At 41.6% G+C, this 20,000-nt stretch overlaps 1 protein-coding gene and 1 long non-coding RNA gene across 6 annotated transcripts in view; one reads left to right on the top strand and one right to left on the bottom strand.

Moving 5' to 3' along the window:
- LOC147009271 (uncharacterized) overlaps positions 1–14,018 on the top strand; it is a 15,368-nt gene extending 1,350 nt beyond the window's left edge. The window contains exon 2 of the long non-coding RNA XR_015052871.1: positions 11,881–14,018. This is a non-coding gene — a long non-coding RNA (uncharacterized LOC147009271). The remainder of the gene's footprint in view (positions 1–11,880) is intronic.
- Positions 1–20,000, bottom strand: part of LOC147009270 (uncharacterized) — an 85,640-nt gene that overhangs the window by 38,817 nt on the left and 26,823 nt on the right. Inside the window, exon 4 of one of the 5 annotated variants that reach the window (XM_085862049.1) lies at positions 7,680–14,619. The exons of the other annotated variants lie outside the window; for them this stretch is intronic. Within the exon in view, the coding sequence (XP_085718175.1) occupies positions 13,577–14,619 (1,043 nt within the window). The 3' untranslated portion in view covers positions 7,680–13,576. Of the gene's footprint in view, positions 1–7,679; positions 14,620–20,000 lie in introns of those variants that run through there. 5 annotated transcript variants of the gene reach the window in all.

Below are 20,000 nucleotides of genomic sequence, written 5' to 3' on the forward strand. Positions count from 1 at the left end.
AGGTTATTGTTTTCACCCCTTTCTGTTTGTTTGTTTGTTTGTGAACAGTATTACGGAAAAACTCCTGGACGGATTTCGACGAAACTTAGTGGGGGGATTAGGTATGGTCCAAGGATCATGCCATTAGACTTTGGACTTGGTCCAAAGTCCAATATGGCCGCAATGGCGGCCATTTTGAAAAAATATTTGAATTTTTGTTTTTGCATTTCTTCATGTTTTAAGTGATTTCCACCCCCCCAAAAAAATTTGTTGGAGAAAAAAAACCCCAGAAATTTTGCAACTTTTTTTTCAAAAAAAATTCGATTTTTTTTTTTTTTGGCATTTCTACATGCGTGTCGATCTCGTTTAGTTTATTCAATCGTGGTTCAGTAGAGTCTGATCCGTTTTGACCTACAATGAATAGGATATCAGGTTCACTTAAGTGACCCAGCAGTATTGGCGGTCGAGGTTTTGCACTCAACCTCGTGCTCCCCCTCGAGTTCGTCCTGTTTCACATCGTTAACAGTTTATAAGCAAGTTCCGCCATGTTTACTTATTTATGTTTTTATGTGAATCCCAGCTGAGTCATGATTAGGAGGAACCCAGGTTCAAATCCCGTGTACCGGATGTGTCTATCATCTATCTCCTCCTGTCCGTGTAATTCATGTCCGTGTACACTCATGTCTCCTAACCCTCTGCACTCTACACAAAGGAAGTGTAATTAATTAATTAATGCAAGGAGAACACAGCTGGGTGGGGGTTGGAGTGGAAGAGGTGTAAAAACCTTCTTCACCAGTATTTGCTCCTATGGTGAAAATTTTGTGTCATCCGACAAGGGGTTACAGAGAAAAAAACACAACACTCATGGTCTGTGCGGACAAACAGACAAACGAAAACCACTCATTGAGTGACACTTGGTGAAACTGAACAGCACTCGGTAGAGAACATACCAGGCTGAATAATTGACACGTTATATCCCACTGATAGGTTGGATCTGAATCCAGACCTCAACCAAAATCGAATCGGCTTGTTTTTGTCACCGAACCAACTCATCCACCGAGTTTTGTCATAACTCGTCCACAACTTGAGGTAACATGCTACACATATAGTTTCTTGTTGAAGAATCACTTCAAAAATTCTCAGATCTTCACCAAAATCCAATCGATACGTCCTCGTCACACACCCAACCTGTCCACGAGGTTTCGTCTGAATCCATCCGTAACAGCCTTTTGAGATATTATGCTATATATCGTTTTTGACACAATAACTCAACGGTGAAGAATCACTTGAAAAATTCTGGTATCCGCATCCGGATTCGGATCTTCACCAACATCATGTGTTGCTGTCCTTCGCCGGTCACCGACAAACACAAATTTTTTTAGAACGATTGCTTGAAAACTGTGACCAAAAATCATGTGATAAACAGACAAATGCTACAAATCAACATAAATGGCGAAAAAAAATTTTTGCCAAGTAACAAACGGACCCAAGTGCAATACCCTCGCCTCTCCTCTGGCGAGGATAATAAAGCTTATGCTTCATCAGTGGAGCTTGTGCAACTGATCAGCTGGCAGAGCCTCTTATTAATGTTATAAACACAACACCACAAAACTTCAACACTCCTCGTTAACATTCTCCTTCAACAAAACGAGTTCCCATTCAAGGAACTTTTGACACAGGGAGGAGGCCATCAGGCCCATCAAAGCCTGCACTATTATTACCAACCGATGGCTGTCTATCTGTGCTGTATCATTTTAAATGCTGAGCTTCAAGCAAAGAAGCAGCACGTACCATTTTTAGTCTTTGGAATAACTCGTCCGGGGTTCAAACCACCGACATCCCAGACTCAGGGCGGAAACCCCAAACCATCACACAGAGAAAACAGGCACACAATTGTCTGGTAAACGTCTGTATGGAAGGAATCTCATAACTTCAAAAGGTGGAGGAAGCCCAAAACTCGAGAAATAATGTCCTTTCAAAAAGTCTGTCCCGTTGTAGAGCGATATGTTGGAAAAAAAATTAAAAAAGATTCTTGCAGAAACAAAACCAACTAGAACTGCCACTTTATAACTGCTGGCAGTGATGACCGGGTACCCAGTCCGTCCGCCTTTGACACAACTGATACAACATGAGACTTAAATCATAGTCGCAAAGTTTCGCATTCATCGGATAAGCGGTGCCAGAGAAAACATTATTTAATGGTGATACAAACACAGGCCTGCTACGAGACGGCGCGGAACAGACGAGTTACGAACCGGGCAGCACAAAGCGTTCAATTTCCTTATTACTGGCGAACAGATTCAAATAATTAAATAATTCTGGCTGCCAAACCGTGTGACCGATCAGGTTGAAATTTTAAACTTTTGTTTCGCATGTCGGCTAAATTAAAATCTGAAGTTTCGTATATATAGAAGCAGCGGTTCCAGAGTAAACATGAATTAATATTTATCCTTAAATCCAAGATGGCGGCCAAACCATGTGACTTGTGATGTCATAATTTTCACCAAATGTGCAAACACGATCGGAGACGATAAGAGCAAATTTTCGCTTCGCTTGGTTAAGCAGTTCCAGAGAAAACATTATTTAATATTTTTCTTAAAACCAACATGGCTGCCAAACCCTGGGCCCGATCCCGTTGAAATTTCAAACCCTCATTCCGCATGACTGTTCCACCATAAAGGTGATGTTTCACATTGATTGATGCAGTTGTTCCAGAGTAAACATTAATTAATATTTTTTCCTTCAATCCACTATGGCTGCCAAACGTTGCGTCGTACCTCAAAAGGGGGTGAGAACTTTTTATTCGTCATGGAGAGGCGGTCATAGTGGTGGAGTTTCGCCTGGATCTGTTCAGTCGTTTCAGAGAAAAAGACGTTTTAAGATATTATTTTTCAATCCAAGATGGCTGATGAACCATGTGACCTATGACATCACAAGTTTATATTCTGCTTCCAACTGGGTATTGGAACACGTGTGTGAAGTTTCGTGTTAATCGGTAAAGGTGCGTTTTTCTATCCAAGATGGCCACCAAACCATGTGACGTGTGACATCATAATTTTTAACACTCGTGCACACACGATGGTAGATGATAATTGCAAACTTTCGATTCGTTAGGTTAAGCGGTTCCAGAGAAAACATTATTTAATATTTTTCTTAAATCCAAGATGGCGGCCAAACTGTGTGACTTATCAATTCAAAATTAACAAACTTATATCGCCTACGTGTCCCGAATATACTTCTGAAATCTGCCCTTCATCCGACCAGCGCTTCTGGAGAAGAAGATGTTTGAAGGTTTTAGGGTTTTTTCAAGATGGCCGCCAAACCATGTGACCGATCAAGAACAAATTAACAAACTTGAGAAAGGACCTCATGGGGAATATATGTGTGAAGTTTCGTCTTAATCTGTCTTGCCCTTCTGGAGAAGAAGATTTTTAAAATTTATTCATTTTCAATCCAAGATGGCTGCCGAACCTTGTGACCTATGATATCATAAATTTAAATTCTGCTTTCCATCGTCGACCCGAACAAGTGTGTGAAGTTTCGTGTAAATCGGATAAAGTCTATTTTTCTATCCAAGATGGCCGCCAAACCATGTGACTTCTGAGGTAAAAATTTTTTACCATGTATGCAGACTTGAGCGAGGAAGGCACTTGCAAATTTTCGCTTTGATGGCTTATGAAATACCAGAGAAAACATTATTTAATATTTTTCTTAAATCCAACATGGCGGCCAAACCATGTGACCTATCACTTTGAAATTAACAAACTTGCATCGCATACATGTCACGAATATAGTTCTGAAATCTCGCCTTCATTGGACCAGCACTTCTGGAGAAGAAGATGTTTGAAGGTTTTAGGGTTTTTTCAAGATGGCCGCCAAACCATGTGACGTATCAACAACAAATTAGCAAACTTGAAAGAGGACCTCAGGGGGAATGTGCGTGTAAAGTTTCGCCTCAATCTGCACAGCCGTTCTGGAGAAGAAGATTTTTTTAAAAAACCACTAAAAAACAAGATGGCGGCCGAATTACGTCACCGATGACGTCAAAATATTTTTTTTCTACGATGAATTTTTGTGTAGATGATGCTCAAGAAATTTCAAATTTTTGCCATGTGGCGTTCTACTTGACGAATTTTTACTGGGATACCTCTTCACTGATGACGTCACGAAAAATCACACGTATTCCCGAGAGGGAGCTTGTTCAAATGTATCAAGCGAAATTTTTTTACCCTAGAAGGTTTCCGAGATACAGAGGTCCAAAGTTTATCTGTTTTTTCAAGATGGCGCCCGTACCACGTGACCTATGACGTCATAATTATTAATTATGTATGCTATCAAAAAAGATACATATTTGGTGAAAATTTTGTGTCGATTGGTCTTACCATTTCTGAGAAAATGGCATTTAAAGCGAAAAAAATTGGAAATTTTGCAAATTTACGGCGGAAGAAAAATAATAACTAGAACTGCCACTTTATAACTGCTGGCAGTGATGACCGGGTACCCAGACGTGTCGGCCTTTGATACAACATGGGACTTTCTGCAGATGACAGTCGCAAAGTTTCGCATTGAAAGGATAAGCGGTGCCAGAGAAAAACATTATTTAATAGTGATACAAACAGAGGCCTGCTTCGAGAGGGCGCGGAACAGACGAGTTCTGAACCGGGCAGCACAAAGCGTTCAATTTCGTTATTACTGGCTTCTAGATTCAAATAATTAAATAATTCTGGCTCCCAAACCGCGTGACCGATCAGGTTGAAATTTTAAACTTTTGTTTCGCATGTCACCTGAATTATAAATGTGAAGTTTCGCATATACAGAGGAAGCGGTTCCAGAGTAAACATTAATTAATATTTATCCTTCAATCCAAGATGGCGGCCAAACCATGTGACTTCTGATGTCATAATTTTCACCACATGTGCAAACACAATTGTAGACGATAAGTGCAAATTTTCGCTTCGCTAGGTTAAGCAGTTCCAGAGAAAACATTATTTAATATTTTCTTAAAACCAACATGGCTGCCAAACCCTGCGCCCGATCCCGTTGAAATTTCAAACCCTCATTCCGCATGACTGTTGCACCATAAAGGTGATGCTTCACATTTATTGATGCAGTAGTACCAGAGTAAACATTAATTAATATTTTTCCTTCAATCCAATATGGCTGCCAAACGTTGCGTCGTACCTCAAAAGGGGGTTGGAACTTTTTATTCGTCAAGGAGAGGCGGTCATAGTGGTCGAGTTTCGCCTGGATCTGTTCAGCCGTTTCAGAGAAAAGACGTTTGAAGATATTGTTTTTCAATCCAAGATGGCTGACGAACCATGTGACCTATGACATCAGAAATTTATATTCTGCTTCCAACTGGGTATTGGAACACGGTTGTGAAGTTTCGTGTTAATCGGTTAAGGTGCGTTTTTCTATCCAAGATGGCCGCCAAACCATGTGACGTGTGACGTCATAATTTTTATCATGCGTGCATAATGCCCTCTCGATGATAATTACAAATTTTCGATTCGTTTGGTTAGCGGTTCAGAGAAAACATTATTTAATATTTTTCTTAAATCCAAGATGGCGGCCAAACCATCTGACTTATCTATGCCAAATTAACAAACTTATATCGCCTTACTCTCCCGAATATAGTTCTGAAATCTCCCCTTCAGTGGACCAGCGCTTCTGGAGAAGAAGATGTTTGAAGGTTTTAGGGTTTTTTCAAGATGGCCGCCAAACCATGTGACCGATCAAGAAGAAATTAACAAACTTGAGAAAGGATCTCATGGGGAATATATCTGTGAAGTTTCGTCTTAATCTGTCTTGCCCTTCTGGAGAAGAAGATTTTTAAAATTTATTCATTTTCAATCCAAGATGGCTGCCGAACCTTGTGACCTATGATATCATAAATTTAAATTCTGCTTTCCATCGTCGACCCGAACAAGTGTGTGAAGTTTTGTGAAAATCGGATAAGGTCTATTTTTCTATCCAAGATGGCCGCCAAACCATGTGACTTCTGAGGTAAAAATTTTTTACCATGTATGCAGACTTGAGGAGGAAGGCAATTGCAAATTTTCGCTTCGATGGCTTATGAAATACCAGAGAAAACATTATTTAATATTTTTCTTAAATCCAACATGGCGGCCAAACCATGTGACCTATCACTTTGAAATTAACAAACTTGCATCGCATACATGTCCCGAATATAGTTGTGAAATCTCGCCTTCATGGGACCAGCGCTTCTGGAGAAGAAGATGTTTGAAGGTTTTAGGGTTTTTTTCAAGATGGCCGCCAAACCATGTGACGTATCAACAACAAATTAACAAACTTGAAAGAGGACATCAGGGGGAATGTACTTGTAAAGTTTCGCCTTAATCTGTCCAGGCCTTCTGGAGAAGAAGATTTTTTTAAAAAACACTAAAAAACAAGATGGCGGCCGAATTACGTCATCGATGACGTCAAGAAAAACATTTTCCGCAGCAATTTTAGGCGTAGATGATGCTCAGAATTTTTCAGATTTTTCCTATATGGCGTTCTACTTGACGAATTTTCACTGGAATATCGCTTCACCTATGACGTCACGAAAAATCACACGTGTTCCCCATAGGGAGCTTAGTAAAATGTATCAAGCGAAAAAATTTTCCATTGCACGGTTTCCGAGATACAGATGTCCAAAGTTTATCGCTTTTTTCAAGATGGCGACCGTACCACGTGACCAATGACGTCATAATTATAACGTGATTGTGCTATCAAAAAAGATACATACTGTGGTGAAAATTTTGTGTCGATCGGACTTAGTATCCCAGAGAAAATGGTTTTTAAAGCGAAAAAGGGTGCAAAATGCCGGCGGAAAAAGAAAAATAATAATAATAATAATAAACAGAAGAAAAACAATAGGGTACCCTGTACTCACAGGGTACCCTAATAAACAGAAGAAAAACAATAGGTTATCCAGTCCATTTGACTGGATACCCTAATGAGAGCAATTTTCATCATCACTGTTTTCCATGTATCTAACCATATTTTTCCTATTTCTTGAGAGTTCTACTCATTCATTGTTCAAGCATCCACTCATACCGAACATTTCGAAACGGTGGGTAACCCTCGGTGTTCTTTCCTCTTATCTTGTCAGTTCCCCCACGTTGCACACGGGTTAGCTTTGGCAGCAGGTCATGCAACAGATTGCATCGCATACCTGCTTAGGTTCCAGGATGTTTCTCACAACATTTACAAATACCTTGATATGTATTACAAGCACGGGGGGGGGGGGGGGAAGTTGGAGATCAAGTTTGTTTTCAAGGCAATCATCAATTCAAACAGTATAAAAAAAAAATCCAAAATATTTCCTCGTGTGTGGGACAAGATGCTTCTTGAATAAGGGTTCACCAAATGTATTTTGAAGAATAATAGTGTTCTACCATTCTTCAGGATGATAAATCAGCAAAAAGACCAGGATTACTTAAATTCACAAGGAGTTACAAATTAATCCGTGTGACATCCTTCAGGGCACATGTGATGTCACAGATATTGTCGTGTCCACAGCCGATGAACATCAGCCTTGGATGAATAGCTGGACGGCCTTAACTCCGAGGCAAACAGCCAAAATTCTTGGCGGTTATGACACGCGCGGGATGGAAAGCAGCAAAGGCGCTTTCCTGAACGGACGCACATGGGTTTATTCTCGAACTCACAACGAATAAACGAACACAAGGAAATTCAACAATAATTATTTAATGAACATAAATGAGGTGAAAATGAAAGGTGAGGTAAAACTAAATCCTAATTTGAGACGTCTCCAATCACAAAAACAGACATGGGGAAAGATAAAATAAAATAAAATCACCCCTTCATGCCGGCACTGTGCTTTGTGTCCAGAAATGGCCCTGAGGAGCCTGGTGGTCGTCAAAATTCAGTCATCGCATGGGGAGCGTACAAGATGGTGCAGAGTCGCTCTCTGCGGCGCAACGTACGTGATGCAATTCATGCAGGCGGTCCTCTTTCATTCTCCACTCCACCACACATCCTCCTCACGATCAAAATTGCCAACACCACTCTCTCTCAGTACCAGGTCCACACACACCAAATGGTGCCGCCTTCCTCCTCAATCATCCAAGAGACTGTTGAGAAAGAGCCAAGCGAGGTACTCTTCTTCTTGCTTAAAAGTGCACTAAAAAGGCCAGCCTTCTCCTCACAGGTGCAAATCAAAGACTGCCAATCTTCCTCCTCTTTCAAAAAAAAACCCAAGAGACTCTTTCTTATTCCAACTGCCGTCGCTCACCAGAACTCTCCACCTGACGTCACCCTGACCAACCACGAGCCTCGGGGGCGTGGTCCGCTGGTTATGATTCCTGGGAGGCGGGGTTTAGTCTGCTCAGGAATGTTTGGGTTCTGTCGGCAGTTGTTGTAAGAACGTGTTTATTTTTTTATGACCAGCCTTGTAAATGTAAAAACGTAGGAAAAGGTCACAAGGGGCAATCGCATACTGGGAGAAACCAGCCTTAGACCCTACCTACTTAACACAACACCACCCCCTGTGTGGTGACACGTAAGCAATCTTAAGCTCCCAGTTTTCCCGAATTAAATTGCATCGAGATGTCTCCTACCCATCCACGGTCCGTGCTATGCTATACAATCCTATCTTCCCAATGGGATTCCTTCATGTACCCCCACAAACATAACAATATTTAAATAAGAATGCATGAACTGTGGAATAATAAACAAACAGATTGAGTGAGACAGGTTACTCCACTCGCATGAACCAAACTTCACCAAGTTTGTGAAAATACAACTAAACATTGTGGAATCACCAACCTCCGAGATAGATTGGCACCTTCTCAAGGATGCACAGAAAATCAGAAACGAGGTGGAAAACTACGGTAAAATATTTATAAACATCGTCAAAAACATGAAAAGCAGGTTTTTCAAAAAGTAAAAATAAATCATTGTTCAAAAAAATTTCAACCATCTTCAACCCAGTGTTATACCCACACATGTTGACCTTTAGATTGTAAATTATCATCGTTTTGGTGTCGGACAGATAAAATACAAGAGTGAGTTGCCAGGTTTCACAAACAGTCGCAGGGCATGAATGTGCACAGTTCAAACATGTTACTAACAAAGAGTTTAAGGAGAAATGCACTGTTCACGTCAGAGTTATGCAGACTTCCACTTGGCCACAAATAATTTCCATCGTTGGTGATACGGGTTCAAATAGTAATGGATCCTCCTATGTCCAGAGGTGATGTGGAGTGGGATTTCAGGAGGCAGAACCTGATAAAGACAAGAACAAGAATCTGACCTCTGCCACAAAATACAGATTGCAATTGGCAGACCCCCAGTAGAAGAACATGAACTTCACTGCAGGGTCTAAAATGAGAGATCACACAACACCAAGGAAGCTACAAAACACCTGTTAAAATTGGTGAATGGCTGTGCAAATGACAGGTGCCTTTATGATGATTTTGCTGATTTGAAGTTGAGGTGTGCAAGGCAATCCTTGTATGCAGCAGCAGTCAAAAATCACAAAAGTATCGTCAACATATGATAGAAACACACAAGGTACGAGTCTCGTAGATAAATCCTGGAAGGTATAGTTTTCATGGAAGCCAGCAAAGATTGTTGGCAAGAGTCAGGTCAAGTGGCAATCACACGACTGCACCAAAAACCCAGTAAAATTCCTGCTTATGGTTATACTTCTTTTCCTCCTCATCTCCACATGCATGCACAGCCTTGTCTCAAACCTCAATGTTGTCACTCTTACTTCCATTTGGGCTTGTACCACCTCATATAGGTTAGCTGGCTGGACCTACTCTCCTTCCGTAAGTTAGTGTTCACCATTGTCCGAAGCTGTAATCCGGTACCTCCTTCAGGCTTTTGGTATCGTACAGTGAGCGAACTTCTCACCTTGTCCCACAGCCTCACTACTTTCTGGTGTAATGCTTGGGATCGTGTAACCTTCTGCCTCTCAAAAAGCCTGTGGTTCCAAGCTCTTCTTGTGTGGCTGACTTTTCTTCTCCTTCTCCATCAGCCATGTAGCTCTACCAGTCCTTTGGGACAGTCATAGAATTTCGAGTTTGTCCACCAACATTTATTTATCTGGCAGCGTTTTCTAAATATCCGCTCCCTTGTGTTTGCAGTTTCATATTTGTACTTTCATCGAGCATATTCCCAGGTCCACAGTAACCGCAATTTTACTTTCTTTGGACCATTTTTTTTTTCTTATTTTACTTTCCTTGGACCATTTTTTTCTTATTTTACTCCCCAGCAAGTGTAGTGCAAACAGGATTAAGCAATTGGTTCACTCTTTCCGTCTGCAGATGTCGGTGTACGATGGAGGAATTACTTTATTTCAATTTAATTCTAGATTGTCAACACTGGAGTACACCAATGGAAACATGAATTAGCGCATGAACCTGCAGGTATTAAATAAGTTGGTGTAAAAGATGGTGCATCAACGGCGGTAAACTTCCGAAAAAAAGACAATAATGCTGCAGCCTTTAAACTTTCATTTAAATTTAATTATATACTTTAACCCTGCAGAACACAAATAGTATTGTTGGCACATACATAAGCCTCCAGTTTAGCAGTACTTGGAAAAAATAAAAAAAGTCATTTTCTGCCATCTCGAGCAATCAAATTTGCCGCACACGCTCTCAGCGTTGGAGAATGTCAAGATTCAGACAAAATTGCAGCTCATAGGAAATGTCGATTGATCTCGAAAACACAAAGCAAAAGTTAAAAAGACCCTTCCCATGTCTCGATTTCCCAGGGGTATGGTGTTCCATGAACTCTGTCATTCATGTTTATGATTCATTTTTCTCAGGTGATTGACTGCTCACCTGACGGAAATTAGCTGATTGTCTGACTTAATCAGTCATTTCCTCAATTCTGTCTTTGGATGCATATTTGTGGACTTTGTTACCATGGCCATCTTTGTATACTTGATCTTCTTTTGAAGATTATACTTTTGACCTTTTCAGTTTGTCCACAAAAGATTTTAATTTTTTGTTTCCACACTACCTCATGCATAGAATATACTATGTCAGAGAGCATTGTCTTGTTTTGTATGGAATAGCTCCCTTCTTTTTAACCTCTTCTGTTCAGCTGGAGCTTATGTTGGCCTGGTTATAACAGGCAGGTGTCACCTCCACAGCTTTTTGCTTGGTATGGTTAAATGCCTGACAGCGAGGTTAACATATCCTTCTTTCCTGGATAAGCTGCAGTCTTTATTCTTCTCTGCACACATTCTGGCTGCTCAGTGTGAATACACCCCTGCAGCTCAGTCTTTGAGGGGTCTGAGTCCTTTTATCGAATTTTTTGGTTGTTGTGGTAACCAGTCACTGATGAGCATCCTTTGCAAAAAGATTCAGAGATGTCCTTCCCCAAAGGAGCCCTGACGTCCAGGCTGTTTCTCAGGGACCACCAATGGTACTCTGTGTAGTTGTAAAAGTTAAATGCCGAAATCCCTCTTCTCTCGTTGGTTGTAATCTCCATTTGTGGGTTCCATAAGGTTTAACAAAGACCTCCCAGGACCCAAAGTGTCTACCTCCTCAGTATTGTATCACAGTTCAAGCACCAAGTTGTGAAGTTTTCCTGGTCCTACGTCTTTGTTCCGAAGGTTTGTTTCACAATTACCACTGAACCCCAGACCGCCTCCAAATGTATTTTGTTTATAGTAATATTCCTCCATAAAGATTTCAAAATCTCAGTGAGGTTCTTTTTTATTACTCGTTTTCAATGATCGCTTTTTGTTTGTGTTTCCACGATATTTATGAGACAGGGATATTGAAGTTTTTTTTGAGATATGCTCGTGGATTAATCTGCATACTTTGTTGTGCCTTTGTAAGTCCACCTGTTCTGACAAATTTTTCTTCGTCATGAGAGAAGGTGATGGTGCTTTCTGTTTCTATTTTGCAGAACCGACACGTGTCAGATGGAATCAATCCTGTCATCTTCTTGAAGCAATTGATAAAGTGTCCATGAGCTTGGGCATTTATTTTGATTGGTCATCCATGCCGGTTAAATTCACCTCTTCCTCACAACTCCAATGACCTTGAAATATGCTCACAATCAGCGTCGATCTTTTTTAGAATATACCTTCTCTTCTATCATTCTCCAAATTGGAATTAGTTGTGGACATTTTGTTTTCTGCTTTTTATTTGTCATCGTTGCAATAATTTGGGCTGTGTTTGTTGCTGTTTCAAGTTCAAATGATGCATCTTCCACTCACACCTGTTCTCGCAAAATTTTGGAAACGCGAGTTAGATACATTTTCTGCCTTGGAGTCTTCGTGTTTATGTACAGATTGGATTTGGTAGTCTGATGAATTTTTCACGTACTCAACTACTCCTACACACTCTTCGATCCATGCACTGGATTGAGCTCCATCACGCCGCCACCTTCTTCTCATCTCAGCAGGTACATTCTTGGGATGAAATGGTTTTGTGGAACATTTTATGGATAGTGAGGAGTTTCCTTGTTTTCCTGTCGAGAATGTTTATTTGCAGTTGTGGAAAGTTTACTCTCTTGTTGGTTGTTATCTGCATTTATGGGTTTAAGAAGTTGAGAGGAAGTTCTCCCAGAACTCAAAATCTCCACCTCCAATATTTTGATAAAGGATCGTGATTCACGAACGAAACTGCATGTGAAACTTCGCTCTCATAGCTTTGTTCCAAGGGAGATTTTCAGAATCTTCACTCAACCTCTGACAGCCTCCACTTGTAGCTCGTTTGTTGTGATATTCCCAGGAATTATTTTTTATATACTCACAAAGGCTATTCTGTATCATTCCTGTAGCTCCTACTATCACTGGTACAATTTCAGCTTTCTTAAATTTCCACATCCTCTTGACGTCATTTTTTTCAGATCCTGGTATTTGGTCATTTTTCCTCATTTGTCACATTTAGTCCAAAGTCATTGGGAACGGACACCTTGATCAAAAATGCATTTTTTCCCACCTTTTTGTGTTTGAACACTATGTCCGGACACAATGCTTTGTTTGCAATGTCTACACTTAACAGGATCATCTTGTCATACATGAGCATTATATGTTCATTTTTAAAGATCAGATTTGGTTTGTATTTCAATGGCTGTTCTGAAATCAGGATGTTGAAATGTTTACAGATGTGCCAGTGGATTACTCTTCAAACGCTGTCATGTCTTTATGTGTACAGCTGTTCCAACATGAGTCTTTTTCACACCTGAAAAAAGGTGACTGGTACTTTGTTTCTTCCCCAACAAAACCTACATTCGCCCGATTGACTCAATTCCACCATTTTCTTGAACGCATTAGTGTTATGTCCTTGGGCTTGGGCATTGATGATGACTCGTTCTCCATCCCAACTAATTTGACCTCTTCTTGGCCATTCAAATGAGCCTTCCTTTGTCAATACCTATCCTGTCAAGCTGTTTTTTTTAAATCTTCCCGTTTTCGTCATTCTCACATTTGTCAGAGTACATCTGCTGCTTCTTTTTTACTTTCCTTCTCCCCCCAACCCCCTTGCAATCATTGAGGCTGTTTCACTCGTTGGTTGTTGTGTCCATCTGAGGGTTTCAGAAAGTGGGCGGGAGTTCTTTGTGTGTACCTCTTTGATGGTTCCTTAAATGTGACAATTCAACAAAGGCTTTCGGACACAAACCACTTCTGCAGCTTCTCTCCTCTGTGTACTTTTTCATGTTTCCTTAAAGTTGATGAATGACTGAAGGCTTTTGTGCAGAAAGAGCACTTGTGTGGCTTCGATCTTGTGTGTGTTATTTGATGACTCCTTAAATGTGCCAATCGAATAAAGGCTTTCGGACATAAAGAGCACTTGTAAGGCTTCTCTCCTGTGTGTATTTTTTGATGATTCCGTAAATGTGCGGATTGAATGAAGGCTTTCGGACAGAAAGAGCACTTGTAAGGCTTCTCTCCTGTGTGTGTTCGTTGATGTTTGCTTAAATGTGAAAATTGAACAAAGGCTTTTGCACACAAAGAACACTTGTAAGGCTTCTCACCTGTGTGTGCTCTTTGATGATTCTTTAACGTTGATGAGTAAATAAAGGCTTTCAAACACAAAGAGCACTTGTTCGGCTTCTCACCTGTGTGTGTTCTTTGATGTATGTTCAAATCTGATGAGCGACTATACTCCTTGCTGCATATGGTACACTTGAATGGCTTCTCACCTGTGTGTGTTCTTTGATGAACGTGCAAATCTGACGAGCAAGCAAACCCCTTGTTGCAAGTAATACACTTGAACGGCTTCTCTCCTGTGTGCATTCTTTGATGCTTCCTCAAATGTGATGAGTGAGAAAAGACTGATGGACAAAAAGAACATTTGTGTGCCTTCTCACGTGTGTGCGTTCTTTGATGAATGTGCAAATGCGATGATCGAGCAAACTCCTTCCTGCAAATAGAACACTTGAATGGCTTCTTGTCCTTGTGGAGTCTTTGATGTGGTTTTGAAGATGACAACAATGGAAATGATTTTCCACAAACAGAACATCCGTGTGGTCTCTGACTTCCTTGGAAATTCTTGAGGGTTTCTGTACAGCATTTAGAAGACATGCTGCTAAATGTGTCAGTTTCTTGAGTAACAGTCTGTGTCATGTGACAATTGAAAGCTAGGGTGTTGAACAACTGGGAACGGCTGGAACAAGAATCCAGTTTCATTTGTTTCTCTGTAAAGACAAGTCACAAAAAGAATCAATAATTTACACTAACTTGTCCATATTTGATATTTATTTCACCATCAACTTAAATATTCTCCATATTTCTGTCCTCCACTCGATGGAGAGGGTGCAGTACGGATTTGAAATGGAAAATTTTGGAACTGGCCAAATTAATCAGTTATTGAGCACACACAAACTGCCTTAGTAAATGTTGTTCCATCTTTCTGGACAGTGTTTTACAATCAGACACTTGACTGACGAATATCACCTTCTCCTTGTTTCGCATTGCGATTAACATACTTTGATCAACATTTTCTTGAATCCATTCATTGATCTACCCCTCCAGCAATCCCTCATCCTTGACAAAAATCACAAGCTGGTCAAATACTTGGAATATGTCTTTGTGGTGTGGTGGTTTCCCACAGGGCAGGTGTATGTGTCTAGTGCTGTCGTAATGTGAGCTGTGGTTTACCATTCCTTGCTTTTAGCTATGGCCGCCGGATAGCTCTGTGAGCGAAAAGAAGGCTGAGTGTGCAAGTCCTTACTTCCGGTACATAGCCTCTGCCCTTTCTAAGACTTCCAGACTTCCTCCTCGTGGTTCACCACAGTAGCAGTGCTCTTGAGGGCGCCGGCTAAATGTCTGAAGAATCTCAGAGTAAGTTGGTACCCTCGAGGTGTAGTGTGTATGGTCCTCCAGTCTCGGGCAGGTGGAACTCTTTAGCCTTCGTCGGTAGTCCACCGAGGATAAGGAAAATGATTGCAAACCCCCTGCTGCCTTGAAGGGTATGTCTCTTTCGCCAAAGGCTAGGCCCACAGCTGATCCTGTATTGGCATCAGGAAGGCATCTGGCCCCAAAAACTTGCCTTAAATATGCCTTTTGGCAAAGTCTTTATTTTTTTGTGCTTCCCCATCTGGGTTAGTTTGCATGGTGACATTGGGTAGTGTTGCTGCATTGTCCAGAGGGGTACATGGCGTGTAGTCTTAAGTTGGCACTTACCGTCTGATAGTGCAGAAGCCCGAACCCAGTCGTAGCATCCTGGGAGGCCGTTCTATCAGCAGGCGAATAATACCCATCTGCTTTAGTGCCGTATCACGCATGGATGGGCATCCCTGGACTGCTGGTGTTACGGCATCAAGTCATATAAGCACGCTGATGTCTGGGGTTGCTGTGGCATATACTATGGGGGTGGCTTTCATACTCAGGTTCCCTCACTTTCCTCTTCTTTGAAATATATGGCTGTACAAATTACAAATGAGAGCAAACCTGTCATGCATAAAGTACCCACTTGGCACAACAAGATAGGTGTTAGAGTTGCTAGTCTTAATGATGGTGTGATGCATGGTAGAGCTGGTGAAATCGTGGAAACTGAGCTGCAGAACATTGGATGTATGCTGTGTGCAAAAAACAAGGGGGAGGGGAGGTGCTGCAAGAATTGTCTCAGGTACAAAGTATAGGTGCAAATTATTTTGGATAGGTTGTGACTGGAACTGGTGGTGTTGGAATAATGGTGGCTGAGAAGTGGGTGGAAAAGGTGTTGGAGGTTAGGAGGGTAAAAGCAAGAGTTATCATCCTTAAGCTGTTGTTTGATAAGTGTATATCAACAGTCGTATCAACATATGCCCTACAGATAGGATTAAGTGAGGAGGAGAAGGACAAGTTTTGGGACACACTTGTGCATGTTGTTTCAGGGATTAGTGAGAGGGAAGTTGTTGTGATTGGAGGGGATTTAAATGGACATGTTGAAGCGTTGGCAGAAGTATATGAAGGTGTGCATGGTGGATCAGGTTTCGGAGTTATAAACACTGAAGGTGGAAGAATACTTGAGTTTGGGGATGCTTAAGATATGGTCATCTGCAACATGATGTTGAAGATGAGTCCGAGCAGACTGATCACTTATGAGTCAGATAGACTACCTTCTAGTTTGGAGATTAGACAGGAAGTTGGTTGAGGATGTAGAAACAATAGGTGGAGAAGAATGTGCCTTACAACATCAGCTGCTAGCGTGTGATGTAAAGTTAAGTTGGAGCAGGGAAAAATCAGAAATTTTACGTCCCAAGGAGAAGAGCATGGAAACTAAGAGATCAGGATGTAAAGGAACATTTCTATAGGGAACTTCTGGAAATGAATCTTGGAAACCCTACGGTTGGAGAGGATATAGAGAGTTTTTGGAACTCTTTAAAAGAGTGCTGCATGCTCCTGAAGTGCTGCATGCTCCTGAAGTGCTGCATGGGCTGCTGCATGCTCCTGAAAAGAGATATGGCTGGTCAAAGGGCCCAGCTAGACATGAGGCTACAAGGTGGTGGAATAATGAAGTGGAAATAGCGATTCAAGAAAAAAAGATTCGCTAGGATTTGTAAAAAAGGAGGGGATTAGAAGGAATAATTGGTGGCTAAACGTAAGGCAAGAAGGGAAGTTTCCAAGGCTAAAAAATTAGTACAGGATTCACTTTTGCATGTGATAAATAATGCAGATAGTAGAGGGGAAATATTTAGGATAGCAAGGCAAATGATCAGTCAAAATAAGGATCTCCAAAGCGAGTCACCGACTGGGCATCTTCCGTCATGCAAAGTCCTTCCTTGGCACACCTGAGCTCCTGACCACATACAAAGCTTCCGTCCGCAGCTTGATGGAGTACTGCTCTCCCCTCTGGGCTGGTGCTCCTGCCTCTCACGTTTCTCAGCTTCACGCTGTGGAAACCAAGACATTTAGGATCATTGCTATCGCCTGCGATGAGACTGAGTCTTTGAGTCTATCACCACAGGCTTCTTTGGGTCTATCACCGCAGGTCGGTGGTCTTTCTGTCTTCTACCATCTCCTCTCCAGCCTCCCCCCCTGTTCTGTCTGTGATATGTCCACCACCCCCCCTGCTCTGTCTGTGATATGTCCACCCGCCCCCCATATTCCGCAGGGTGCTCAAGGTCCTCCAGCAACCTCCTTCTGGGAAAACTACCAAAATCAAGAATCACTGCTCACCTTCACTCTTTCATTCCTCTTTTTTTCCCCGCATTTGGAACAGACTCCTACACTCTCTTCAATCCCACTCTTCCCTCCAGGTCTTCAAAACAGCTGTTCAGCACCATTTCTGATCTTCACCTATCCAAAACCACAATCTTTTCTGTCCCCGTTAATCCACCCCAACCCCAGCTCCTTCAAATTCCCTGCTTTCCTTCCTGAAAGTCCCTGTCGTGTCAGGATTTGAAAGTCCCTCCCTATAGTGTCCATCTTGTTTACTCTGTGTACCCTGCCCCATCCCTCTCCCTTCCACAGATCTCCTCATGTCTCTGTTTCCCACTGTATTTTCCTTCCCTCTCCCGCCCCTCTTGTCTCCTGTTCCCTTTGTTGTACGTTCTGTGTATAAGCTATCATACGAGCCTTGACATTGCATTGAAAAAAAAAATCTTCCAGGACAACAATGTGTGAAGGATGATATGGGAAATGTACTGGTTGACCACAGGGAGATTAGAAATGCTTGGAGGAGTTACTATGAGCACCTGCTAGATGAGAAGTTCCCTTGGAACAGGGATATTCTGGAGGCAGTTGTCGGTACAGGGCCCACGACCTGAGATAAGAATGAATGAGTGAAGAAAGTCATCGATGAAATGAAGAATGGTAACGTGGCGGGCAGCACTGGTATTGTCGCAGAGATTCTATAAAGGCATCTGGTGATATAGGAGTGAATTTAATCACAAAATTGGTGACTGCAATCATAAGGAAGACATCTATATCAGATGACTGGCTGAAGAGTGTAATGGTGAATATTTATAAAGGGGAGGGTGATGCCTTCGTTCAGAGCAACTGTAGGGGTCTGAAGTTGCTGGACCATGGAATGAAAGTGGAAGATAGTCATGGATAAATTGATGACAGAGTGTTAAAATACATGAAATGCAATTTAGCTTCATGCTCGAGACAATTTTTATAGTTAGGCCATTTCAGGAAAAATATTTGGGGAAGAAGAAACTATACTTTATATTTGTGGATTTGGAGAAGGCGTTTGATCGGGTGCCTCGAGAAGTGGTGCAATGATCTATGAGAAAGTTATGTGTGGAGGATTGGTTAATTAGGGTAGTTATGGTAATGTATAATGGCTCAAAAACCTTTTAGGGTAAATGGATTGCAGAGTGAGGATTTTGAATCAAGCAAACAAGCCCGAAATCCGGATCGGTGGCTTCGTTTGATGTTTTACTGAGGATGACCATATAATCTTTTGTCTGTTTGACAGTCACCGGGCCGAGGCCTCTGCATTGGAGGCGTCCAATGTGGATCGGCGGAGTGCTCGTCACACTCCACATGTTTCGATTTTCCTGCCGATCACATCACGTGCCTTCTGGTTGAATGGTTTGCATTAGCAGGAACAATCATCTGGGTGGCAAACGGATGGTTGTTCTGTGCGAATTATGCGGTTTTACCGTGTGAGACATAATCAGTGGCGATGCTCACCATAACAGTCAGGAGGTGTGTCTGATGTATAAACGACAAATGTGGTCATCATTGGTTGGATATTTATCAGTGTGCCATCCTGATGAGGGCAAATAAGCCTGAAATCAGGATCAATGGCTCTGTTTGATGGTTAACTAATGATGACCATATAATCTTCTGTCTGTTTGACAATCACCGGGCCGAGGCCTCTGCATTGGAGGCATCCAATGGGGATCGGCGGAGTGCTCGTCACAGCAAGGTTAATTAGTGAACGTGTTAATTAGCCAAGGAAGTACAAATAAGTTCCCAAGTATGTAATTGCCCTCTGTGATGTTTCCCTATGTTTTTATATTTCAAGAATGGCAATAAAGCTGGGGAACACGTCCCAGAAACCACAACAAACAGGCATAAAACCCCACCTTCCCAGGTTTGGTGCATGCAGGCCACGCCCCAGAGGCAGAGGATTGTGAGACGTAAGATGGCCGAAGAAGAAGAGGACATGGGAGGCTTCCTACTGTTTCGGACGGGAGATCAGCAGAGCGTCCACATGAGGATAGTGTGAGGAACGCACGAGGCAGGTAGCGCTTTTGAAGAGGATTGGGGTTTACTTGCGCACTTTTGGAAAGAGGAAGGCTGGCACATTTTGAGAGGCATCGAACTTAGTAGGCTTGTGCATTTTTAGCCGTGATCAGAGTGGAGGCACGAGGTGTAGTCGTGAGAAACAGACCCCGAGCCTTGTGTGCGTCATAAGCCATGACACTGGGGCTTCGACCCTTAATGTGGCATGCTGCTCGCAGATTGCCTGCCGTACATACATATATATATATATATATATATATATATATATATATATATATATATATATATATATATATATATATATCTACATATACATATATATATATATCTACATATACATATATATATATATATCTACATATACATATATATATATATATATCTACATATACAT

This window comes from Eptatretus burgeri, chromosome 17, assembly GCF_056783735.1.
Source record: "Eptatretus burgeri isolate ZD-2024b chromosome 17, Ebu_testis_v1, whole genome shotgun sequence".
Taxonomy (NCBI): domain Eukaryota; kingdom Metazoa; phylum Chordata; class Myxini; order Myxiniformes; family Myxinidae; genus Eptatretus; species Eptatretus burgeri.